The sequence below is a fragment of the Phaenicophaeus curvirostris genome, chromosome 1 (assembly GCF_032191515.1).
Source record: "Phaenicophaeus curvirostris isolate KB17595 chromosome 1, BPBGC_Pcur_1.0, whole genome shotgun sequence".
NCBI lineage: Eukaryota > Metazoa > Chordata > Aves > Cuculiformes > Cuculidae > Phaenicophaeus > Phaenicophaeus curvirostris.
Window position 1 is genome coordinate 54,464,418 of NC_091392.1, and position 27,257 is coordinate 54,491,674.

The following is a 27,257-nucleotide window of genomic DNA, read 5'->3' on the forward strand; positions in this document are numbered from 1 at the left end:
CTGTAGAAACGTGAAAAATAATTAGGACTACCACTAACACGGTATGTTTTTCTGTCAATATAGTCTAATATAAAAGGAACCCATGCTACTTTATGTCATGTATCGTGAGAGCACTCTAAACCAAAAGGTCCTTGTTTAATGCCTTGCTAAACCTCCAAATACACATAGAAAGGAATTAAAAGCTATATCTCTGTGGAAATAATTCCTCATTTCCCCTTGTAATCTGTAACAAAGTCAGGTGCACTGGTAAAAGGTGCTCAGATACTTTTGCATCTTGTGTACTCCTTTAATACTTTGTGTTGTGGAACAACACAAATAGATTACACAAATATATTACACAAATATATATGGTTGGACTCGATGATTCAGTAGGGTCTTTTCCAACCTGGTGATTCTATGATTCTATGATATCATACCAATTAACTGCATGACTTTCTTGATAGTTAATATGGTATGATCTATCCAGCCTCAATACTTTCTAGGATTTAACTTAACTTCTAGATGACTGAGAAATTTTTGTATAATTTGTCCTTTTTCCTTTATCTTAACCATACTAGCAAGACAATTCCTATATTGTTCTTAACAAAGTAATTCCTCTCTCCTCTGAAAGATTCCAGAAAATAAGTCTGTAATCATCCATCTGAAAATCTACATTTAATGTAAAGCATATTAACTAAATATTAGAATCTGTTAAGTATTAGAAAGAAAATCTTAATGGCTATATTTTATATCACAGTGATCTTCTGTCTGGAAGAAAGTAATTTCAGTCATGGACAGTTTTATTTGAGAAAGGACTATTAGATTTTGGCATAGTATTACATACTCTACATTGCTTGTTCAATTAAGAAACAAACAAACTTTGCGATGACATTAATACATTTTTCAAAATGCTATATCACAAAGGCAATATAATATTGCCCCCACCCCCCTACTAATTTAAACACATTTCAGGACTAAATTATGGTTTTACTATACGGAAAAATGTATTATATTTTGGACACTGAAAATGTAGTCACATTTGTTTTGAAGTGTTTATGTTGTCAGATGGAGCCTTGAGAAAGATAGCAAGCAGCAATTTATTTTCGGAAATTATAAAATGCCAAATAACCTAGTTGTCTTTTAAATGCTGTAGTAAAATATCCAGAAGGATAAACATCACAGCTCTAGGAAAAAATATTGTGTTCTCAATCATTATGACCATTCTACTGTTAGAAGAAAACAGTCCTTTGTATTCAAGCTAACTAAACTGGAGACACAAGAAGAGATGGTCTAACATAAGTTTAAAAAAGCCCTTTGCTATTAGAGATTTCTGTTCCACTTGCATTGTTAATAAAAATGTCTATCATTACAAAGATATAGTATTACAAACCCAGTGTTTCATGAGATGAAAATGGAAAATAGTAAGTTGTTGTTTTTTCTTTATCAGAATGAACAGTCATAACAATACTAGAAAGTTAGCAAGGGATGCTCACGTATTATTAAAGTAAATATAATATGCATCACACACAAGATCACTCAGATTACTATTTGCTTAAAGTTAGATAATCAGTACTTTTCTGAGTTACGTGCATGGATCTAAATCTTCATGCCAAGTAATGAAAATAACTAGGAAAATGGAAATAGAAAGGAAAAAATTTGTAATAATGACTCCTTATATCTATTTATGCCTTAACACAGTTGGAAATACGCAGAAACTAACAAATTATTCTTGGCATGTAAAAAAGTGTAAAGACTATTACTCTTCGCAGCCAAAAGGTGCAAGTTGAAGCTCTCATCTCTGTGAATTTCTGTCAGTATCACATAATCCAATACTCTGTGTTAGAAATATGTATGCATGTACAAGTGCAAGACAGCCAGTAGAACAATACCTGAATGCATAATCTGAAGACAAATATATAATCTTTAATTGTGAAGTGATAAAAGCATTTTGGGATGGCTCAGTTTTGGAGGAAACAAAAAAAAAGGTAATAATTCTGTAATTACACAGTAATTTTTAAGAACATGAATGGATGGGAAATCCTGTAAATTTATGTATAACCAAATGATAATTATGTTTTATATTTGAAAGAGTCATCAAGGAACTGAAGCAGGTAGTTAAATTGACTCATGTGCTTTCATCAAATTTGTAAAAATACACAATAAAGTCAGGCAGAGACATGAGATTGGTGTATACATAGTGTTCCCTAGAAATTATGGAATATATATATCATATATATATGGAATATAAATGTGGAACTCTTTATGTATGTAGGATCCAAAAAACTTTGTATTGTGCAAGTCCATTCGTTTAAGTACTGCTTTTCTGGATAACAGTCACTGAAGATCTCTGCCTACATTCATACTGAGGACTAAACTATCCCATCATGAAATAACCATGGTATAAGCTGAGTCTGGCACCTACTTACCACAATATTCCTCTCACACTGAAGAAAAAACTGTCTTTCTATCAAAACCCCTTTGCACAGATGAGTATAAAAGATCAGATTTCTTTTCATTTCACAGTTCCGCTCGCTGGGTAGTTTTTCTCTTCTCTTATGCAAGACTTTTTTGATCTTCTTTTTCAGTAATTATAATATACTCCATGAAAAAAAAATTATAAAATAAAACAAAAAGTGAAGAAGGAATGGGAACAGGCTTAAGAAAATATCAGGAAATAAGCCAAGGTGTTTGATCGTGCATTTCACTGTGGGAATTTTAAAAATAAAACAACAAAAACATAGATAGCTGAGGCAAAGAAAGAATGGTTAGATAAGGAGCATAACGGTTCATAAAATATGCTTCTAGCATCCTAAAACCATACTGAACAAGTATATGAAAAGTGTAGATGCAGATAAACAGCAAAGAGTACACACAGTCTTTGATCATCTTCTGTGCTCATCTAAACTCTGAAAGAAACAAGTTTGAGATATCAGAAGATAAGCTTCAAATATAAACTTCAAAACACTGGATTTTTTGATATTATTTTATTTTTTAAGAAATACTCTCTCCTAACCTATTTTTCCTATTTTCATCTTAAAACACAGTAATACTCTTAAGATCTACAAGTTGCAGAGGATGTACAATCAGCACATACTTTGGTTAAAGATCGGTTCTGAGAAGCAGTACAAGTTCCCGTGAGTGAAATAAATCTGATAGGGCATGAGTAGAAATTAATTCCCCCACTAGTCTTGTACTAGCCTGCACAGCTGTTCATATTTTTCTGTGTGAATTCTTTATACCCTAAGTATTTATATAAAAAATGACTCATTACAAGTAAATGTTAGCTAAATTCACAAGAAGTCATAGATTACATTAGCCTACTCCCAACATTCAGAGCTCTGCGTTTACTACTTGTCAGAGTGATATCAGGGTTCAAAAGATGCTGAGCTGCATTAATAAGTTATTACAAAGATAAGATAATATATTTGATACATACTTGTGTTTCCATCAGGAGCTGAATGGTCTAAATATAACATATAATTTCTGAAGCACTCAAATACGTTTTATGACAAAAACCCAAAATATATTAAGGCAATCAGCACACTTTCCTAGAACAGAAACTATTCATAATACCTAGGATTAAAAAAACCCCAAAACTTACAAAAACCCAAAAAACAAACAAACAAAGAAACACAAAACATGCCTTTTTAGAAAAGGCGCTTTTTTTTTCCTGTATCTCATATGTGCTAATCAGCAGTCCTAGCACTTTGGTCATTTTAGAGAACAAATATTTGACAGACATTTAAGAGAAGAAAAAGACAGAAAGGGAAAGCAGTGTATCTGAAAGTATTTTACATTTACACCTTCTATTACTGTGTAGGTTTTTAATGCCAGAATCTGTTTAAATTTTTATGGAATTAAACTTTGTTTAGGAAGATTGTAACTATTTCTCCATTCAATTCATTTAATCAAAAGTGTTAAACAGATTGACTTGCAAAATACAAACATGGCAATCCAGAAACTACTCATGTACTCTCTGTTAACATAATCTTTATCTCAGAGTTAGAAATTTTGTTTGCTGACTGAGAACACCTCAACTGGACACCTTCACCTTGGATTCACAGCAATGTTCTGGAGAAGGATTTGAGACCAACTACTGCACCTTAAGTGAAACCATTTGACTTAACCACATAGTTGTAAAATTCTCACGTTTTGCATTCCTTCCTTTTTTGAGGAAGGGTGGGCAATACTTAATTAGCAATATTGAGTGTATCAGCTTTAGCTGTATCCCAAAGTCCTCACTGAGGAAACAGGATTTACAGGTCCATACCCCTGCTCCAAAACAGAATGAGTCAAGATTTGACAACCTGCTATGTGAAAATGGTGACTATCTGGCTGTTGGGAAACAGTGTCTAAGCAGAGCCAAAAATGCCTGGTTCCCGCCTGTCCTTTCTATTATGCTTTATTTGGTAGTCATCATCTGAGGAGGCCTAAGACACTAGAGCTGACTGGTGACACAGGCAGAAGAAAAGCCTTGCTGAAAATGCCTTCAGGGTTAGGTGTGAGCTTGGGTTCTGAGCATCTTGCACAAGCAGGATGTAGGAAGTTCTGACATGCCTACTGGCAGAAACTATGTGGACTTAAGCATCACTGGGGCAGCTACAGGGTAACATCAGATAAGTAGGGGTTTTAAGGATCTTAGAAGCAGCTAAATGTTGCTGAAAGAGAATGGAAATTAAAAACCCATGTGTATATAGTAATTTTAAATGTGAGATTTAGAGGATTTTGAAAATAATATCCTGATAACCCAAACCTGATTTTACATACACAGCATAAATGCAATTGCATTTCTTTTGTCCTAAAATATCATAAAACCTATTTTTTAACAGATTACATGCTTGATTATGTATTCCTTTACAGCAGCTTCACGACAGGGAAACTGAATAAAAAGAGCAGAAAATCAAACTCTTTGTCTAGTTTGGCCTAATCTTGAATTCACATTCCCAAAAACTTAGAGAGATACAGAGGTGGATCCAAAGATGAGGGGATAACAAATCTCCAGACTTCTGTTCCAAGTCAGTAAGAATGCTCGTGTTTCACCGAGTATCAATGTTACAAGGTCTAAACAGTTGATTCTGATTTAGCAAAGCCAACATCTTGCAACCTTGTACCTGCTAGCAGCTGCATGAGACTGCTCATGTATTGAAGCACAAGTATACTATTAAGCACATAAATAGACACTGCTTACTTTGCTAGAGCGGTGCCATAGTTTTAACATCTTGAAGGGCTGAACTCTTAAGACGACAAGGTTTACTAATTCATATAAATATCCTCCAAAATATGAATTTCCATGTGTGACTGTTTTCAACTATGTTGATAACAGTACCATGTCCCCTGAAGTTATTTCAGAGTCCTGACTGTGTGTAGAACTGATTCCAGTGTCAGAGTCTGTATCATTTATGTCCAGGTTAGTCACTCTATGAACAAAGTCAGGAACTGCAATGCTGTCGCTGGAGATACCACTGCACTTGGATGGCTCTTCATTTGATGGAAGCCTAGGTTCAATGTTGTCTTTAACATGTAGTAAATTAAATTCTTCTGTAAGAAGTTCATATTCTTTTTCCTTCTTTTGAAGCAGTGAGTCCCTGAATGTAAGCTCTTTCTGAATACAGCTCAGGTATGAATTGATTCTCAGACCATCTTTCATACTTTTTTCTAGCTCATGTTTTACGCTTTCCAAATTCGAGTTTTCCAGTTCAGTATTAGCAGCTCCTTCGGTGCGAACATCATCTCCATTTTTTTCTGTGCATATACCACGTACCTCTCTTTCAATTTCAGCACACAGCTTCTCTATTAATTGTCTGTGATGTTTCAGTCTCTCTTCAACCTGTAAAATTCCCTCACTTCCACTCAAATATTCATGAATCTCCTTTTGATCGTCTGGCCTACTACCTTGCTGCTCAGTCTCACTTGGATTGATCATTAAATAGGAGTCCTGCACATAATTTTCTCCATCATTGGCTACACGATCTAGATGGAATTTTGCTTCACATTTTTCAATTTCCATATCTAGTTCCTTCATTCTAAGGACTTGTTGATGAATAGTATGATCTTGAGAAATGATCAGATGAATCAATGTTTCCATATTATCTCTCTCTTGCTGAACACTGTCCTGTTTAAGCTTGGCCAGTTTCCGGAAAGTCTTCCTGACAATTTTCTTTTGCTTGTCTATTGGCAACATCTTCATGTAATTTGCTGGACTGAGGTCCCACTGTTTTTCTACATTTTGTACTACTTTAGCTTCAGCTGTCTTCCACAAAGGAAAGGAGAGGAAAGCATCTGACTTTACCAACACAAAGTGCAAATTAGACTGCTCTTCCCCCCAAGCCTTCCAAAGTCTCAAAATCTTTGTCAAGGGAGGAAGGACTCGTTCTGAGCCTCTCCATTTTTCTACAATGCAGTAATCACTAGGTTTTCCAAAAAGGACCTTTTTCTCTCCAGATGTTGCCTGATGTTCCTCAAGCAGTGCTTGAACCACTTCTGCACAGGTTGTGTGCTTCGTCAGGCCACACACAATCTTCTCTTCCTGGCAAACCCAAACCACAATCTCTCTTTCATTTGAAGCCATATCCTTATTGGGAGACCTGGAAGATGACAACAGACCAAATATAAATTACATATCAATTACACAGACTATAAAAATAACTCATATAATTCTGATATGACTGTCACATTGAAAAACTCCCATATTATTGTACAGGACAATATACTTGTGTCAATTACATGAAGAAATAACAGACATGAAGCTCATTTCAGCTACTGCTCTGCTATTACTACTAGTCCCACTGAATGTGAACCTCACACAAAATGTCCTTTATCAAATTTAGGTTTTGTAGACATATTAAGTGTATATTGACAATAAGTGACAAGTTTGGCAATCCACGTTACATTTCCAGACTCTCCTTGGACAACATGACTTTCAGATCTGCATACCTGTTCTCATCACACAAACATTGCGCAAACATTTGTAAGCTCTTAATATCATTGAGGCTTCTGAAGGGAAGAATCGTGACCCAAATAAGCACTGAAAATGAGAAAAGATGGCTGAACATCATCTAAGTTAAAAGAACTCGATGAAAGGATAAATTTCTAGCTCTTTTGACACACCTGCACCCACGCAAGCATACACAATATTGTTTTCCACTGTAATATTTCACTAACAAGGTTCAAGAAATTTACTGCTTTTTTTGAAGCACCAAGTAGCCTGAATTCCATTAAGTTGTAAGAAAATACCAACTGCAACAGAAAACATACACACATCTGTATTTTATAACCTTTGTAGTGATACAGAAATGCCCCAAAATGTGAAAACTTTAGATTTTTTAAAAATTTACTTATGAATTCCATTGAGTGTGGTATTAACTTGACATTAGCAGCTGGTACCTCCTTATCTGATGAAGATAACTAACTTCAGGTGTCTAAGATACCATTACGGCTACTACAACAGTCTAACTAATACAATCATTGGAGCCTAGAGATCGATTCAGCTGATTAAATACAGGAGCTCACTTTACAATTAACTCTTAAGTTTTTCCCCCTCTGAGTAGCCTTGGACTGCCTATTTAGCAGAGTGGCCTCATGGAACCTGTCCAGGATATTCCTGTCCTCTAGCCTCCCCAGGCATAATTTGCTGCTTGCCCAGACCTGGTGATGTGACCCCTTGCCTAAAAAGATAAAACAATAAATTCCCTGAGGAAAAATGCATTTCTTGGGATTTTCTGGAATCACTTCCAGTTTATTTGAATGAATGAGATTTAACCCAGTGTGACAGGGAAAGCTTGAAAACAAAAATGACAATTTGGACAATATTCTAAGGACTCAACACCACATTTGTGATACCTGGGACTACTTATTTGCAGTACTTTCCTAATTTTTTGAGGTGTTGTAGGCATAGAGTTTTATTTGACTTAATTAGGCTTATACCCTATGATTATTAAAGCAATCCAACTTGTTTCTTTTTTTTTAATTACTGCACAAAACGAGACACAAACTGCAATCCAATAAATTGCACTATGATTGACTCAGCTCTAGGTGCCACTCTGACTAGGAGGCAATAATCCTCAAAACATGGGAGACTGCAAATGAATACTAATAGAACTTAGAGGAACGAGTTTGTTAGTGTCAACGCACAGTAGAGCTCTGTCCAACTACATTGCTCCAGGTCTTGGAATGTTCCTCTGTAAAATTTGTGTTTTGGTAGATTACTCTGACTAATGACATCATTTTCTCACTTTAATAGCTCCCTCTTACACACCAGCATTTTGCAGTCATTATTTTTTAAAACTGGTGTTAATCCTGTTTTCATAGATTTTTTCTCAAAATAAGAAAGCATATGACACAGACACTGAAAATGGCAAAATGGCACGAAGTAACAGAACTATTCAGGTTTAAATGGAGGAAGGGGGAATGACAGACAATCATATTAACTGGCATTATTGCACAGGATGCTGTAGAAATATTTTTATCTGTTGCGAGACTGATAGTTAAATGAAACTTACATAAACAGACAATTGCAACATAAGCCAGCTGTGACTATTAAATAATGCAGTATTTGTTTTACACTACAGACATAAAAAGAAAAAAAGCAAACTAGTTACATTAAATGTTAAGCACAAAATTATGCAAAATAATTTATTATCAAAAGTACAGTATCTTAATGTCTGCTACTGATGCATAAATAATTGAGCTAGAAATAAAAGTATATTGCCAGTCAATGAATTTCCACTTATAAAAGTTCTTAGTGAAAAATAAAAATTAAATAGGCATAAGAAATACTAGATTGGGACCTTGAGGCAGTAAATTCAGAACATGTCTTCCTTGGGATTTCTTCTGTAATTAATAAATACATTTAAAGAAATACACGCTATCTCAGTCTTTTAGCATTCTTCTGGGAGTCTTATGCAATTTTTTTTCACATTGAAACTCTTCCTGGTTTTTTTTCACATTCTTGTTTTTTTTTCTAGTCAGTATTTTTAGCGTATAACAGAGTTAAGCAGAAGCTTACTTCTCTTTTACTCCTGGCCTCTTTAAAGCTTTCCTATGACAATGGTTTCTCTCTGTGATATAAGTAAACAGTCAGATGGATTTGAAAACCCCATACATAGAATTAGTGTACTAATAAAATACTTCTGCCATACCCTTTTTTTATATGGTCTTCCCACTGGTCTCAGCAGGAGTTAAGCAAGCTTCTGATAGAAATAGATTGTTTATGGTAAAACAACTTCTACAAGATCACTGCAAACAACATGGATATAAAGTAGCATTTTTAAATTACTGGTTTTAATAATTTTCTAGCTGTTTATCGTTCCTTATTACTTTTCCAGTTACTATGCACCTGTTTACCCATTTCGGAGGGGAAAGATTTTTCCTTACCCTCTCTATAGCATATTTAACTTATTGAAGTCTGAAACTAGTAGTAGCACAGCAGGAATGCATAATGTATGCACATGCAGGTACACAAAAAACTCAAGAAGCTTATACATGAAAATATATATTCACATATATGTATGCATAGCATATGTGACATACACCTTCTAATTACGTTGTCTCCTTTTCAAGAAAAGAAGAAAAACAAAGAAATTCTGAACATCCCTGTAACTCTTGGATCAAATAGGACTAAAAAATGTAAGTTCTATTATTTTTTCAATGGCTTTGTCACAAATTTTTTTTCATTTTTCTACTTCGTTTCTACTTATAAACTCTCTAATTTTTTTATCTGACTTTTTAATCAAAATGAATTAGCAAGTCACTTATAATCTTACAACGTCAAAGAATTCTAATACCATTTAAAAATCTATAAAAGGTGTTTTTTATTATCCTTCATTATAAAATGGCAAACTGATGTGGCCTTCCATGGACCTTTTAAGTAAAATTTATTATTTGACTGATTTAATTAAATGTATTTATTCAAGTAGTCCCAAACAAAATATTAAGCTTAAGCACGTCAAGCACAACATAACAATTATTAAAGACTTTCTTTCAGGGTACAAGAAAATTCTAATACTAGAAACCATCTTTCATTAAGGTGTGCTTTCCTCATGGAAAGTGGAGAGAAGTTTCTACTTATTTGAACTGGAATTCATCTGACTTAGGCATCTGGAAGTTAAGACTTCAGTATAAATTCACCATGAAAGTTTCTCCTTATTAAGGGAGGAGATTGGACCTCCAAAGAGAAAGTCACCACAGCCTAAGTTGTCTATAATCATTGGGATGAGTCCTCAAATGAAGCTATTTTTCTCTTTCATTACCTACAAGAAATCTTTGTGACCACCTTCAACTAAATAGCTAATTTTCAGGCAGCTAAATACAGGTGAGAGTAATCCAATCATGTTCTCTGTCTAAGAGAAATAAAACAGAATGGTTCAGACAGCAGCAGATTTAATAAACATAACTAAAAGTGCACTCTACCTACTACAACTTCATAGCTTAGTTTAGGTGCTGACTAGTCTGTTTGCTGTTCAATTTATTACCATCATTTAAATGAAATCCAGAAAGTGATTTCAATACTAAGGAAGATGTAATCCAATTTGTATTCCCTCATCTTGAATAAGGTCATTGACAGTGATTTTTTTTTTTTCTTGAGATGTAATATTAAAACTAATGACATTCAGTAACAAGATCTTCCACATGGTTGTTCTAATGAAGAGGGAAATTTCTTAAATGTACTGATTCCTTGGCCTTGACATCTTGTAGATTTGTAAAGAAAGTAGAAGAACTGTCATTTTTAATAACTTATTGATTAATGAGTCTCTAATATCTAGTTATATGTTAGCCTAGTTTAAATGTTTTACTTTCTTGAAAAACAATCTCAGTAGGAACTTGTTGCTCGGGAACAGATGAAAATTTAACTTAAGAATGTTCAAAAGAACATTTTCAATCTCTTTTGTTTGGTTGGTTGGTTTGTTTCTTAGTTTTATTCCTTTTGATTCTCCTCATGATGACCTAAAAAAACATTCTAATCATGTTATAGACCTCACACAAAGTCCTGATTTTGTCAGCACAAGCTGATTGTTGTGTGTCAGATACACACTTCATTAATTTATTATTCAGGCCTAGGGGAAGAAAGGAAATACATTCCAGCAGTGTACAGACAAAACAAAAACATGTACTTAGCTAGCACGAAGTCAAAATAGAGACAGGTTAAATGCTGCAAACAGAGCTTTTGATACTCACTAACTTTAGGGAATGCCCAGCACAACCCCATACATATCAAATGAATAAATCTTCACCTTCCTGAAAACTTTAACATTCTTCCTAAATATGCAACCTCTAGTTTTACAAACAATCATGCCCATCAGATAAAGGGATCCCTCTATTTTTTAGAATTTCATATAAATGTGTACAATATACTCATTTTTCCTTACTAATTTCAGCAAATATTCTGTTGGGCCTATGGCATTCACATATCATATCTTTGGCAGATCAATACAATGTTTCTGAAATACTGTTGGTATTAGAAGGATATTTTGTCTCTGTTTAGAAAAAAACACAGATAAAGCTCTTGCTCTTCTCTCTCTTCATTGTAATAAATTCTTTGTAGGCTTTCACAGAAAAAGAAAATGGAAATTCATTCTCAACATTACCCTATTTCTTGATGATTAGTTCCTTGGGGACAATACAGATTGACTCAAAAATACATGGGTAATGGCTAGACATTTCACAGCCTAGACATTTCTGTGAACCCCTAGCTAGCACTATTGTTTAATGCTTTACTAATTTTAAGTGAGCACAACAAATTGGATCAATTTTAGGTCAATATGAACATAAAAGTTTGTGTTAGAAAAGGGATTAGAAATTTGAGATTATGTTCATGATCAAAAATGTTATTGTCCCTTCCCAGCCAAAGAAATCACATATATAGAACAAAAAATCTGTAAGTGAAAACAAATGGCACACAAAGCAATACATATATCCTTTTCTTGAGAATGTAGATAACTTAATAACTTATATTTGACATCGAAGACTTTATGCTGGAAAGCAATTTGTGTGAAATAGCTCAGTGATTTTTTCACCAATGTATTGAGGAAATAATGTTTTATAATCTTAACTATTAGAGGTGGAAGAGAATTTACTTACGTATGAAGTAAAGTATTGTTAATCAGATATCATGAAGTCGTATCAGAGAGTACAAATGTTTGTAGGCTGAAATATTCTAGTACTTTTTAGTCTAATAATGTCACCTTTTTTTCTTTCATGATTATATCCATAAGTGGCACATAATCTGTAATTAATCATTCTTTACGTCAGAATGACTGCTTCTAGTATTATGCTGGTAGATGATATAATTAATTTACCAATTTTAGTGTAGAAAATGAATTAAATCTTGTACTTTAGTAATCTTTACTTATCTTCATTTATTTTTTTGTTTTTGATGCTTTGCTTGCATAAATACATTTCAGCATACATAAGATCCCCAAAACCACACAATGCAACTTTCACTTTCAACACAGAAAAAAGCAACAGAAAAGTATTTTATAAACAGCCTTCTACTGACAGTGTAAACCCTCTCAACGGTGTATTGGAATATACAGTCTAATCTGCAGCAAAGTAGATGATAATTGTGGTTTGTGAGTGAGTGGCTGCTGTGATGGGGCTCTCAGCAGATCTGAAATTTCAGGTAGGTATGCTGTTGTCATGACATCCCCAGAGTAAGACCAAAGTGCTAAGCTTCAAAGAAACAAATCCCTGCATTATGTCAAGATCCCACCCAGAACAATTCAGTTCTTCAGTGGACAAACCAAAAGTGACTATGTGACACAACAGAACAGAAAAAAAAAAAAGGCTTTAAGAGACAATTCTCCTGCAGCCTTCTGCCTCTTTGCAGTGAAGTCCTCAACTCAAGCTTCGGTGTCTGCCATCTCAGTGCTTTGCTGGAGTCCACTAAGAAACATGAAACTTTCAGGCAGACCCAGAAGGGTCTGTGTTCCCTGTACCACTCAGCAGGCTATTCCAATCTCAGGCTTCACACTCCCAGCTCCTCGCCAAGACCTTCTGTGACTCATCTGCAACCCACCAAGTTGACAGAGGGAAACAGTCTCCCAGCCAAGTACGGTCAGATGCAGAGTCACTTGTGCAGTTTTGAAAATGATGCGACACAATGGCATAAAACATCCTGGAAAATCACAAGTTATTTGCCACAAAAACATTTAATAATCTGGTGTTTTCAGAGGAATTGTCATTAAGCAATGCTGCTGGGGTACATAAATCTGCTTACTTATCTTCTGGCAAATATTCATTTGTGCTGTGGTCTTCTTTTTGTTCTGCACCCATAAATGTTTCCTTCATGTGCAAGGATGCAGAGAACACATGCCTTGTTTAAGTGTGAGATTTTCATCTGTGAAATTTGCAACAATGTAAAGCTATTGGTGCCACCTGTTGCAACCTTTGTTTGAAAGAAACTTTAACTTAATTTGATCCAAATGGATTTTTGACAATAAGTTTAAACATTAAAGCTATAGAAAGTACATAGCCTATAAGAAAACTGAGGTCAGCAGTATTTCAACCTTTCAGGCACAAATGGATCGAATTAAAAGTTCACAGTAAATTTATTCAGACTATCCACATTTAATCCACCTCTTTCTCAACTTTCTGTCACCTTCTGTAAAGTTATTCAGAAAGCAATAAAGGCCAAATCGTATACTCAGTATTCCTCCTGTCTAGGTAGATTACATGCTTCTGAGTTTCCTAAGGGCAGCAATAAGGAAGTATCATCTTTCTCACCACCCAGTGAAGCTGGAATTACTCCAAAGCCTTAGGGTTCAAGACAGTCTATTAACTAACTGCATTCACGTTCCCCTTCACCTATGCCTAAACCCCAACTTTAATGGAGGCACAGTTCGTATCATGTAGGAAATAAAAAAAGCTATATATAATGTGCCAGAATCTTGGTCCTTCCCTTCTGCATCATATAAAAGGCAGAGCAATATCTAGCTAAGAAGTGTCATGGCAAGGCAGAACTGGTACTTCAACTATAATGAGAATAAAAACTCTCGATACAGATAACCAGAACAGTCCCAATAGTGCAAGATGACTTGGAAAGAACACCATAGAACTTGTAAAAACAAATGATTCTTTCAAAAAAACCCAACTTCTCCCTACCATCTGTTTCTGTATCCATTTAATGTTTCTCTATGATAAAGCTTCCTCCTTTACGGAAACGTACATAAACACTTATTAAAAAGAAAATTAAGCATCTAGATATTTATGTGACATCTTTCAAACATACAGATATATATAGTAGTTTGAATGTTCTAATCGAAATATTTCAGATATTTTAAACAAGAAAACACCTTAAATAAAAGCTATTTTAACTATCTATGTACAACATATTTCTCCTAGTAGATGTTTATGTTCATTTTGTAATTCATGTTTAAATGCATAAATTTTTAACTAAGCAAGATTCCCATACTATCAGAAAGCCTTTCTGAGACATTTTAATTAGCAACAGCTGTTGAAAATTATGTCCTATATCAATTATCATTTGTGCATTTAAAACTGTAACTAGTTTCTTAATCCTTTCTGCAGAAGAATGCCATCACCTCAGTCAATGACTGTACAAAATTGCATACATTATAATTCAGCAATGACCTATGGTAATAATTTCTGTTCATATAATCATTTCACGCTATCTTAGTGTTATATGACCAATTTCGGTTAAGTAATTTTTAATTGGAATGGGATCATACTATGCTGTTATAGAATAAATAACATGAAAGCTGGGGTGGTTCTCAAAAATGAATTATCTAATTATTTTATTGAAAGTCAGTCATTTACACCAGAGTACATCCTGACTTCATATGTCAGACTTCAGTAAAAAGCCCATGAGAAACTGTGCGCTTCATTCTAACGATTATACTGCTTGGGCACAAGTCCCTGAACAGGGACAATATTCCAGAAAAATAAGAAGGGGCCACACCCACCCACCCTCAATACTACTTGAAATAGACATAAAAGAAACAAAGGCAGCCAAGAACAAGAACCTACAAGGACTAAGAGTAACAGTTCTATCATCTGTTAGAGAGACAGAGAGCGAATTTATACTAGGTAGAAAATTAGCAAATAAAATGCACTAACTCTGAATGATTATATTAATAGAGAGAAGTAAGACATTACAAGAGGAATTATACACTTTCGTAGCTAGATAAGAGTGTCAAATTCGGTGCATTAGCCCAAATGCCCTCCTGCCCCTGCCCCCCATTTTATAATGCCTTCTGTCACTGCACCAGTGGCAGATACTGTTTTGTAAAATCTTATTTGCAAAGGTCAGGTGCAGATTTTCAGCAGGGGTGATCAAAAGATTATAAGTCCTCCTCTTTTCACTTATTAACTACACTACACCATGATTACACTCCCAATCACTTAATCTATAGGCAATGGCAAAAGCTCCCGGCTCCATTCAGATGAAGACTGCATCTCTCCCTGCCCTTTTCTCCTGTCTTACCTCTGAAAGTATTCCTCTCTCCCTAAGGGTACACATTCTCTATAAATTATACCTACACTTTAAATCTGCCTTCCTGTCAGACAAATCATCATTTCTCCACTGTATATTCAAAATCATAAGGTTGGTAACTGGATATTAGTCAAAAAACTGTTTGGAACTGTAGTGAATAACATCAATAACTGTGCTGTGCAAAATGTCATGAAGGCAACATGTTTATTGCATCAGCTCTCTATTTGTGGTGGCCTCACACAGTGGAGGTTTGAGAACAGAGTAGTAATAGCTGTGCAACAAAATATTTTCCAAGATGAGCAACAATAACATTAACAATTTGCTTTACTGGGAAAACATGCTTTGATGTGTATAATGCAACTGCTACTGAGGAAGCAGCTGTGATGCAGAAATGGAAGATCCAGGAAAAACTCCAAAGCCAAAACAAACACTGACTTATTCAGCGGAAATAAGTCTTACATCATGATGGGAAGAATGAGAAGATGGGAATTTTCAAATTCCTCAGTGTTAATAAGCAACATACAAAGTCTATGAATATCAATATAGCAAATGCTACATTACTTTGCTGGGTGGAAAACTGGTTGGATGGCCGGGCCCAGAGAGTGGTGGCAAATGGTGTGAAATCCAGCTGGAGGCCAGTGACAAGTGGGGTTCCCCAAGGCTCAGTGCTGGGTCCAGCCCTGTTCAATGTCTTTTTCAATGACCTGGATGAAGGCATTGAGTGCACCCTTAGCAAGTTTGTGGATGACACTAAGCTGGGTGGAAGTGTTGATCTGCTGGAGGGTCGGGAGGCTCTGCAAAGGGATCTGAACAGGCTGGACCGCTGGGCAGAGTCCAATGGCATGAGGTTTAACAAGGCCAAATGCCGGGTCCTGCACTTGGGGCACAACAACCCTGTGCAGTGCTACAGACTAGGAGAAGTCTGTCTAGAAACCTGCCTGGAGGAGAGGGACCTGGGGGTGTTGGTTGACAGCTGACTGAACATGAGCCAGCAGTGTGCCCAGGTGGCCAAGAAGGCCAACGGCATCTTGGCTTGTATCAGAAACGGCGTGACCAGCAGGTCCAGGGAGGTTATTCTCCCTCTGTACTCGGCACTGGTGAGACCGCTCCTCGAATCCTGTGTTCAGTTCTGGGCCCCTCACCACAAGAAGGATGTTGAGGCTCTGGAGTGAGTCCAGAGAAGAGCAACAAAGCTGTTGAAGGGTCTGGAGAACAGGCCTTATGAGGAACGGCTGAGAGAGCTGGGGTTGTTTAGCCTGGAGAAGAGGAGGCTGAGGGGAGACCTCATTGCTCTCTACAACTACCTGAAAGGAGGTTGTAGAGAGGAGGGTGCTGGGCTCTTCTCCCAAGTGACAGGGGACAGGACACGAGGGAATGGCCTCAAGCTCCACCAGGGGAGATTTAGGCTGGACATTAGGAAAAAATTTTTCACAGAAAGGGTCATTGGGCACTGGAACAGGCTGCCCAGGGAGGTGGTTGAGTCACTTTCCCTGGAGGTGTTTAAGACACGGGTGGACGAGGTGCTAAGGGGCATGGTTTAGTGTTTGATAGGAATGGTTGGACTCGATGATCCGGTGGGTCTCTTCCAACCTGGTTATTCTATGATTCCATGATCTTGATTTCAGAAGGTGGATAGTTCTCACTAGTTGACAAATGAAGATGCAACTGGTATTTTTTATCTACCACAAGAATTTTGGTACATTGCAAAAATATAATTCTCTATAGTGTTCCAGTGTCCAAGTGCCTATGCGTATTTAAGCACCGATTAAACTATATGAGCTTTATGGAGCTCCTATTAATAATGTTGAGAATGTTTCTAAAATTCCACCACTTTCAATAATACACAGGAAGAATTATTATTTATAGGTCATTTAGAACATAGGCTTCTAAACTACTAAGACAGAACTGCTATAATGCTTAACAGAACTTTGGTTTATCTAACTTCTCCCACTAGAGTTACTACAGCATTTTAGAAGCACCCTGTTTGTTTAGATTTTAACATCCAAGAAATGAGGGGAATTCCAAGGGTTGAAAGCACAATTTTTGTTGTTGCTGTCATTCCATGAAATTCAGTTCAGCTTTTGTTGAAAGGCAAACAAATGCTGTTTCCCTGCCCTGGGTTTGTTGACATCTTGCTCAGTGTAAAAATAAACACAAAGCATTCTGGCACAGGGTATGGACTGCCAAAACATGAACAAAGCACAGTATATGGACACCAGTGATAATAAGGTAAGTTGAATAAAAGAATAAGATAAAGCCCTTTTCAACACTGCCTGGGCTAACGGAGTCTACCTTCTTATGGTTACCTTCTTATACAAAGCCCATAGCTCAAAAAGATCAATGTGCTTCTCTGCTCCTGTTGGCATGTTGTGAGGCAGATGCTAATAACCTCAATCAAAATTAAAGGAAAGAAAGTCCAGAGGGACCTGGGTTTCTTTTAAGCAGCCTTCAAGCTGAACTCAGGCTGAGCAAAGCATTTCTTCTTTTCCTTATAGTCTTTTCCTGATGGCTTGCTACTCTAACTACTTCTGTGGCTGCTGCTTCTGTGAATTTCAGAGTCTGTGACTCTGAGAAGGAACACTGAAGGAATCAGTATTTTTACCTTCTGTTTTTTAAACACCTCAACTCTCCCCAGGCCTGACCCCAAAACACATAAAATTATTTACAAGATAACTCTCTTAGGAAAGTGATTATCCTAAATATTACTTTTACCGCTGAATCCCATAGGTTAGCAGCTATACGACTTAAAATTTAATGAAGCAGTTTAGGCAACCTGTTGTCTACCTGACATTCTGATCTCCATTCTTGTGCCAGCTCTATTAGTTTACCAAAATGGTTTGCAGCTTAATTGGCAGCAGCAGGATGGGCTTTAATTTTCTTTTGTATTTATTGCAATATTTTTTTCAGTGAGTAAACCACACCCCTTTGAAATTATACTGTATGATCTTCCCCATTTCATTTACTTTCATTAGATTATATTGAAGATGTCACCTCAAAAATGGTTATGCCAAGATCTCATTTACAATCAATGCTATTTTTTTAAAAAAAAACAACCTCCCTCAAACTTTCTAAAAGATAATTTAGTGGCAAATGTGTTCCATTACTTACAACATTTGAAGAGCTGAAAGGAAAAAAAGATGACATGATGAAGTGGACTCATATAAATCTTCACCATAAAGAGATAAATTGAGCACTAGATACATAATTATGTGAACAAGATGATTTGACATAAAATTTCAAAAAAATAAATCTTAAGCATTTTTGTGTCCAGTGGCAATCTGAGATATTACCACTTTCAAGTCATTTTCTAACATTGCTTATCAATGAATGTTTCAATATGTAGTCAGGCATAGGCTGATAGGGTCTCTGAAATATCACCACATCTCTCTGAAGAAGCTACAGAACAAATGAAATAAATTGTTAACCTTACCGACTGTGCTCTGCCCTAGCAATGAATATGCTAAAGAGGGCATAGGAGTTTGCAAAACTAGTTCCAGCCAGCTGAGCAATAGACACAGGGAAGGCAAGAAGGGAAGAATTGCTGCCAGGAAGCTTGGTTAACGTTGGATCATAAAGATCAAGAATAATGGGAAATTCACAGGATTAATGTAAAGAGGAAAGCGCAGGCAAGAGAGAGATACAGAAAATAGTATGCAGGTCATGAGCTTCTAGCTGGTGTCACCTGAAGAGGCTCATAGCCATGTCAGTTGTCCATCACAGCCTTCCTATCAGAGCTAAGATGATTTTCCAACCTCCAAACCATAAGTCACGATGAATTAGACCATAAAGGGCTTGTTAAGCTGTCTAAGATAACCCACCTGAGTGTGACTGAACAGTTTAGGAAGAAATAATTCAGAAATTTGATGTAGCTGAAAAGGTGGTAACCCCTGCAAAGGATTTGTGATTAACAACCAGAGCACGGGTGGCCAAAACCCAAAGTGAAGCCAAACTAGGCCAGCTGTCTGTGGTCAAAGACCAAGGAAGGCCCAAGAAATAATGGGGCTAGTTTCACCAGACGCATCTATGGCAGGATGGTTATTATCCCAAGAAGACAGTGACATCAGAAAGACATTGCAAGCTACTTGTAATCTTCAGTTCAAGGAAAGTCATACTGAGTCAACATTTAAATTAATCCAATGTTTCTTTATTTCACATATCCAAATGTCATTTCAGGTAGGGCTTCTTTCAACATATGATCAATTCAGATGAATTCATAGCTCAGGAAGGATAAAAAGGCAGTTTACTTATAAGAAGGCACTTCATAAACTGAGCGGATGCTACAGTGACAACTGAATGAAGTTATTCTTCCTTCTGCCTTGTGAACAACTCCACGTTTGGAGAAATATACATATTTAGCATTCTTCTGTGACATTCACTTTCTGTCTGTCACTTCTGACTTTTAAAGAGCACTTGTATGTACCTAGTTTTGTAATACGTAGATGCATATGTATGCAAACTACAAAAGTGCCTATTTCTGCATGTATTGTTTATATATACGATGATTCAGAGTTTATAATACATTTTATTGTACATTAGATGTAGATTATACGAGTTAGATCTATAATAAGATATCTGACAGTATATCTTATTGGCTATACATATGCATTACATGATCACATACAATAGAAACTGTTATATATGCATTTATATATGGAACATAAGCCTACCACTTTATGCACAAACTCTTTAGCAGAAATAAATATGCTTAAGTTGCAGTCAAGCACTCAAAAATCTCGAGCATTGGTGTTAAAATTTTTCATTCTACTTTGTTCAACCAAAATGAATCTGATGCAGTGTATCCACAGCAAGGTGCATTCTTTCCCTTACACTGGACCCCTGCCTCACTTGAATGAATACATAAGACGATACTCAGATTTGCCAGAGCCACAGAAGAGACAGAAGCATTCAGACACAGAGTGTTACAGAGCTTTCAGGTGTCTTCTGAACTGATGATATCCACTATCTTCCCTTGGACACCTAAGCTTCCACAAAAAGTGCCACATAAGAGTTTCACTCCTAATAACATGATTTGCTGACACCAGAAAGTTCAACAGGGAATGACCTAAAGTAGTCAGAAACACGACCAAAAGGATAGGACTAATGTACTGTTAAACAACATTCAAATGTTCACTGTGTAAAACATCACAATATTAACTGGAACAGTAATCAAAAACTTGATCTCTTTCTCCTAGTGAAGCCTTCAAAAAGAATTCTTTTATCTGAGTTCCTGTAAGTCAGTCATAAACTTGCTCAAAATTGAACAGCTTCAACAGGAAATACTGAGAGAATTAAGTTTAGAATAATTTTACAAGACTTTCCTGACAAACACATAGTGTGAACACTGAAGAGGGCATCTCACAGGGTTGTTCTGGGCACTAGGACACATGGCTGCACTTTGTGACTGCACGTGCTCTGAACAGGGCTATTAGAGGGGACCTCATGGTTGAAAAAGCTGAGACTGTCTTTTCTTAATTTTGGTAAGGTGTGAGGGGGACACATAACTGCAGGAGTTTTGGGACTGCTCTAAGACCTGATGGGAATATAGGTGGCTGGGGAACGCTGCTAGTCAAAATGTTCCATAATATTGTAAACATAAGTTCTTAAAGCTTGTCTTAGGTGACTACAATGACATCTAGGTACCAAAGTTTCCTTCATAAATCTAGCCTTTTTTGCTTATGTTTGTTCATGATGTGCCCATTTTACATCTCTTTTCTATGTACAGTACTAGCTTTTACAGAAGATATTTTTTAATTAAATCTTGTGCTGTATGCCTTTTAATACCAGATATTCAATGGTTTCATAAGCTGATATATTACTGAACTTATCTCTTGTAGGGAGGGAACTTCCTTTTACAAACCAAAGCTCAAGAAAGTTAGGCTAAAGCTATTAACTTGTTTAACTTCCTACTCTGGCTAACTAAACTGGTGTCCATAGAGGTGTCCAAAGCAGAACATCCATAAACTTCCTTTGCTCATCTCTTGTGCAGAACAGGTTACAGGACAGCAAATTAGAAAATGAGAACCATGCAGTGAGTAAACACTTTTGTAAACTGTGGTTTATGTGACTTGCCCAACATCATGTAAGAATTTTGTGACAGAGGCAGGGAAGACATTCATATTATTAAGATGGTTCTCCTTTAATCATACATTATCCACCTGTAATTCACCTCTCCGCTCACTGTTTCCTTTTAAATTTCTAAAATGGATGGTACAAAAGATGGTTAATTAGATGCTCCACAACATCTGAGCATGCTCCATGAAGACCTTCCCTTTGAAACTGATTGGAGTGGAGCTCATGTCATCTACTTTAAGCTATTTAAAATGCAGATGTGTAGTCAAAGGTAATTTTCTGACCTTCCTCTGTAATCAGTGGCATAAGATAGGCACCTTGAAAATGGTGACTAATCCCATATTGAAAGCCTGCCTAAGGCTGGATGAATTGCCCTCTGGAAGTGTTTAGATGTATCCATTAACTACAAAGAGTACATAGATGACTAGATACCTGAATTTTCAGTCGCTCAAGTTGACTAAGATGAAGCTTGACTTCAGTGCTTTACTGTGTACCTGAATCTTATGAACGGTATGTGCGCCTGTAAAAGTAAGTACCGTCCACAACTGCATGGAACAACTCATATATAAAAATAACTCAGATCTGTGTCTGACACCCACAGTGACCTTCATAGGGAAATATGTTTAGTTATCTACCTAGATTACTATTAAAGTACCAGAAGTAAAAGTCTGTAAAAGTGCAGCAAAGTCTATATCAATCCTAAATTTTTGTTATGAAACTTGATTTGTACAGAGCTCTCCAGTAAAACAGGATACCAACAACAAAGTGGCCCTGAGAGACACAGGCAATAATCGGTTTAAACAAGTACCCTTTAGTGCATTAGCAATCAGTACAGAGGAAGTCTGTCAACAGGTAATATCCAAGTGAAACAATAGTTGAGAACATCAGTGTAACGATTATGAAGCCAAAAGAAACAAGAGCAGCTGAAAATTGGCCTATGATCTCTCATTTATAATTATCACTATTCTTTCATTAGTAAGCAAAATCTTTTAACTTCCTCTTTCAAATGAAGTATACTTTACATCATCAAAACAGTGCCTCAGCTCTTGGTCTGAAATATTTAGTAGTTTAAAGTGCTTTCACAGTGGAAAAGACCTTCTGTAGAAATAATCCTTTTCAATTTGGAGGAGATTGTGGAAAGCAAAGTAAGGTGTTCCACATGGATGAAAGAATCTTGAGCCTGCAAACTGCAGGTTCAAGACCCAAGGGCAGACTCTCTAAAAAATTAGTAGTATCCACTCAATTACATTATTCCACTGAGGTCATACATCCTTACAAGCTGAAGTAAGGTAAATATATTTATACATGACCAAAACAAAACTTGGTCTAATAGATTATTACATTTTGTATGAACCTGATTTTGTTCCCAAACAAGAATATGCTATGCTTTTGCATATTTATGTAAAGCTTTGTTAGTTTTGTATTATTAAAAGGAGGGCAAAATAAATATCTTATGCTTTTTAAGACAGCAGATTATATTTTCCATTATGATAGTAAATTCATAACTCAAAATTCTTCACAATAATGAATAAGAACAGATAGGGGTGTACAATAAAGAAAGAACATTAATCAGGTTAACAGTCTTGACCCTCAAAGTAGACCTACCCTCTGTATAAATATATTTTCCTCTTTTCATTACACTGCAGCTGATGAATGAGCATGAGAAAAAAAACCCAAACCAAACCAAAACACAAACAACCCCAAACCAGGAAAACAGGTTTTAATAATTTCCAAGACTACAACATAAAACATAAGTTGGTAGCCTGGCTTCTTCTAATGCTAATGTTCAAAAAATGTATGTCTAACAACCACCTAAACTACAAATGAAATGGTTCAAACTGCCAGAGGCAAACATGTACTCAGGCAGACAGGTGTAAGAGTGAAATAGGAAAAAGTCAGTGAAAGAGAAACACATTTTTAAATAAAGTGGATTTGAGATATACGCCAAACCTGCACTGGAAAATTTTCTTTCAAGTTCAGTGTCTTTTATTTCTCTCCATATGACATCATACTTAAGTTTCATAGCATTTAAAACACAATTACATGTCAACTTCACAATAGTTACCAGTGAAAGCCTTCCCTTCTGATTTTTGGTTTAAAAAGTTAACTTTCTTTCCCTGTGTTCACAAAACAAAACCACCTCAAAATCTGTTAAGATACAGGTGGCATTTTTTAGTTTACTTCCCTTCCTGTGACGTTACAACCCTCCTCTCAAGCAATTTTTAACATTATGAAAAATTTTACATTGCTGAAAATTTCTCAGTGAGTCATGTGAAATCAAACCTAAAAAATCTGCAATGTATTCTCATTTCTCTGCATAACAGCCAGCTCTCGTGGACTGAACAGTAATTAAAAAAGAGGAACTCCCAGATTTTATTCATACTTCTCCTACTAACTGGCTTTCACACTCTGCACTTCTACAGTTTTTACACTGCCTAATCATGCCCTACTTATTTTCCTGAGGCATGTAAATATTATCACCCATATTACAGCTAAGGAAAATTAGGTATGCTCAGTTGTCTGAGGCAAACAAGTTGGTATCATTATCACTATTATAACACATGCAGCTTAAACGCATTTCTGGATAGGTTGAGACAAGATTAGGCTACTAGTGGACGATTAAGGTGTGTATTTGAAGCAAGTTCCAGAAAAGTTCTCAGAAGTTTTCTTATGGGTCCCCCCAAAAATGCAATTTCCAAAATCATTATTTAGCTCTGTCTTTCATATTTATGTGCAACATATAGGCATGAGAAATTATGAAAATTCCTCATTTTTATTGCAATAATTTTACAGGTCCATGGAAAATTTACAACCCTGGAAGGTAAAAAGCTATCACCAGAATTTGCATGAAAACTATATCACACTTAGTTCTAAGTATTTTTTTTTTCTAACGGGAGATATAGGCATGGAATAGTTGATTAAACAAAAGAGCAGAAATAAACTGATCTGATATAAATTTTCAGAGAAGTTTTTGTGATGTTCATCTGTAACACGGTATTTTACTTCCTTGAAAATTACACTGAACCGTACTTATTTAGTACCTATATTCTTTAGACGATGGTTCTGGCCTTTGTTACACAGATAATTTTAGTCAAATATTCTCCCCTCTAATTCCATTTGACTGGTCCCTCTTTCTTTATGATCATCCTGAAACCATTTCATTCTTATCTGTTGCATCCTATGTGATACCTGTGTAATTTCTAGCATGATAACACTATAGAAACATGCAGAAAGTCACCATCTTGAAAGTATCCAAACACATAAGAGAAACAATAGAAGTGACAATAATAACTCAATTACCTATTCATACGACTGGGTACCAACATGTTCAACATTCAGTTCTAGGCTTCACTTCGTGCGTGGTCTTAAACAAAAAACTTTACCTTGTATTGTCCTTTCTGCCACCATCCATAAGGATTTATCTACGTAATACATATACAAATTGGATGAACTAATTAAGGCTTGTACTGCGTGCATCATGTTAATGCTTGCAAATAATAACGTTTAACATCATAATTTTAAGTTGTTATTCATCATATAAAACAAACAAACAAACAAAAAATAAGATTTTCTGAGTGTAAGTGTATGTGTTTGTAGGTCAATCAATAGGTAATGCTCTGTGATTATCACTGACTTTTATTAAAGTAATTAGAATACTAAAAAAAACTCTGCAAACTTGCATCTCTCTATTGAAGTCATTACACATTTAGCGACGTCTGACTCTTCTCTCTGCACTTAAAAAGCTAGTACTTCACCAAACAGGAAATCAACATTGACCAGCAGGATTTTTCTTCTGTACTACTAAAAACATGTTTGTTTGAAGGGCATCTATTCAGCCTGACTCTACATTATACTAGTGTTTCAGATTAGCTTCAACTTAACCTAAGTAATGGTCTTTCCTTACACGGTGTAGTATTACACACATCTATTACTCATTTTATTTACTCCTCTGGAATGAAACTGCTGTCTGACCTCCTAGAATAGTAGATAATTAACTCTTTAGAAATAAGGTTAGTGTTTTGCTAGACAAAAAACTCTTCCTGAAAGTGAAGTGAACAAATATGTACAAAGATTATTAAAAAATGTACGCAACCAGTTTGATCTTTGAGACAAAGCTGAAAAACCAGACTAGAAAATAAATTATAACGTATGAACTCTGCCTTTAGAAGGAACAACTTCTTTGATAGTTCACTAATACATCTCATGTTCGAGGAAAAGTAAAGATAAAGAATGGGTCTGCCATTACCAAACATGCACCCTCTTTTCAACCTAAAAATTTAACACAGATAGTATCATTGATTCTATATAAACTATTATCCACCCCCTCCAACATACATACCAAATGCCTGGTCGTCTTGAATCAAAAAGCACCTTTATAGCTTCATATAGACTTTTCCCCAGGTATGGTCATCCAAGAAAAGAAATGTTAGGTATCTCACATGATCCCATGAGACTTACGGTATGGACCGTGCACAGTTCTTTCAGATAAGCAGCTGATCTCTAAGACCTTTTCCAGTCCAACCCTAAATACTAGAATATTTACAGTTTAAGGCTTAAAATGTACAGCAGTCTACTAAACTGTAGAGCAGCAGAGACGTTCAGAGTAACACTCAAATCACTGTGCTAAGTAGGTACTATGAGAAACTACTGGAGGGAGGGAACATGGTAATGCTAGCTCAGTATCAGATAGATGAAGTCTCTAATCTAATTCATTAAGCTGCACTTGTCATACAAAACCTGGGAGAATAATTGAATGTTTCTCTCACTGGGGAGGAGCCTTTGACTGTCAGGACAGGAAGAACTCCTTCTATATCCATATGAATGAATGGATATATATAATCTTTCTTTCTACCTGTGAAGCAGAGATGAGCTGGTTAAAGAGAGGCAGACGTGAAAAGTAGGCAAAGCAGATCTCTACCTCCTATACAGAAACACTATGCTAACTAGCGTGGCACTGGGACATAGACAGTAAAACATGAAAAAAAACCCAAACCCAAACAGGAATGAAAAGTAAAATAAATACATTTAAATAATAACACATTTGCAAAACAATTGTTTCATCATCAAACTGTACTGTGGGTTCAGATGTGTTGTATGTCAACAGAATGTACAATTGGTTGTGGTAAAGTTAGGTTCAACATGAATTAGATTGGCAAAAATACTTCTGAAGCTATTTGTGCCTAACAGGTCAGGCTCTACAGCATCAAGGACAACTATATGAAGCACACGGATTCTCTGTGCCCTCTCCCTTTCTGATTGCTACATCCCTGGATACAGCTTGCATGGAACAGTAAAGCTGCAACAAGTTTGGGTGAAGTTTATGTGAAAAACCCAAGGAAGTGGCCTCAATGAAAGAGAAATAGCACTGGAGTCAGTTTTCTTGTTGTGAGTTCACTGTTCAGATAAGACAATAATAGATGCAGATACCCTTGAGATGATGGGTAACCTCTGAAGTGTTTAAATGAATGTGAAGACCTATTCTCAGAAGTGAACAAATCTAGCACCCAAGGGCACAGAAATCCTGATCTTACAGAAAATCAGTGGGGCATGGATTCCAGTTACACTTAGCAACCTGGAAATTGTGTACAACATGAAACCCTGGTACATAAACACTGCAAGTATATATGCTTCGTATTTGTCCCTTATATTGGATAGGGAGGTAGTTTGCCTCTGTGCATTGCAATGTGTTAGATCAATACTAGACCTTATTTGAACTCAGTGCTCTTTCTCTTACTCCATCTTTGGCCGAGCATTTCCTCAC

At 36.0% G+C, this 27,257-nt stretch overlaps 1 protein-coding gene across 2 annotated transcripts in view; it reads right to left on the reverse strand.

Moving 5' to 3' along the window:
* Positions 1-506: 506 nt before the first annotated feature.
* RASSF9 (Ras association domain family member 9) overlaps positions 507-27,257 on the reverse strand; it is a 30,392-nt gene continuing 3,641 nt past the window's right edge. The window contains exons 1-2 of one of the 2 annotated variants that reach the window (XM_069858416.1): positions 25,836-26,151; positions 507-6,563 (exon numbers count right to left, since the gene is read on the reverse strand). In XM_069858416.1, the coding sequence (XP_069714517.1) occupies positions 5,288-6,547 (1,260 nt within the window). In that variant the 5' untranslated portion in view covers positions 6,548-6,563; positions 25,836-26,151 and the 3' untranslated portion in view covers positions 507-5,287. Of the gene's footprint in view, positions 6,564-25,835; positions 26,152-27,257 lie in introns of those variants that run through there. The other variant, XM_069858409.1, reaches the window with a different exon arrangement.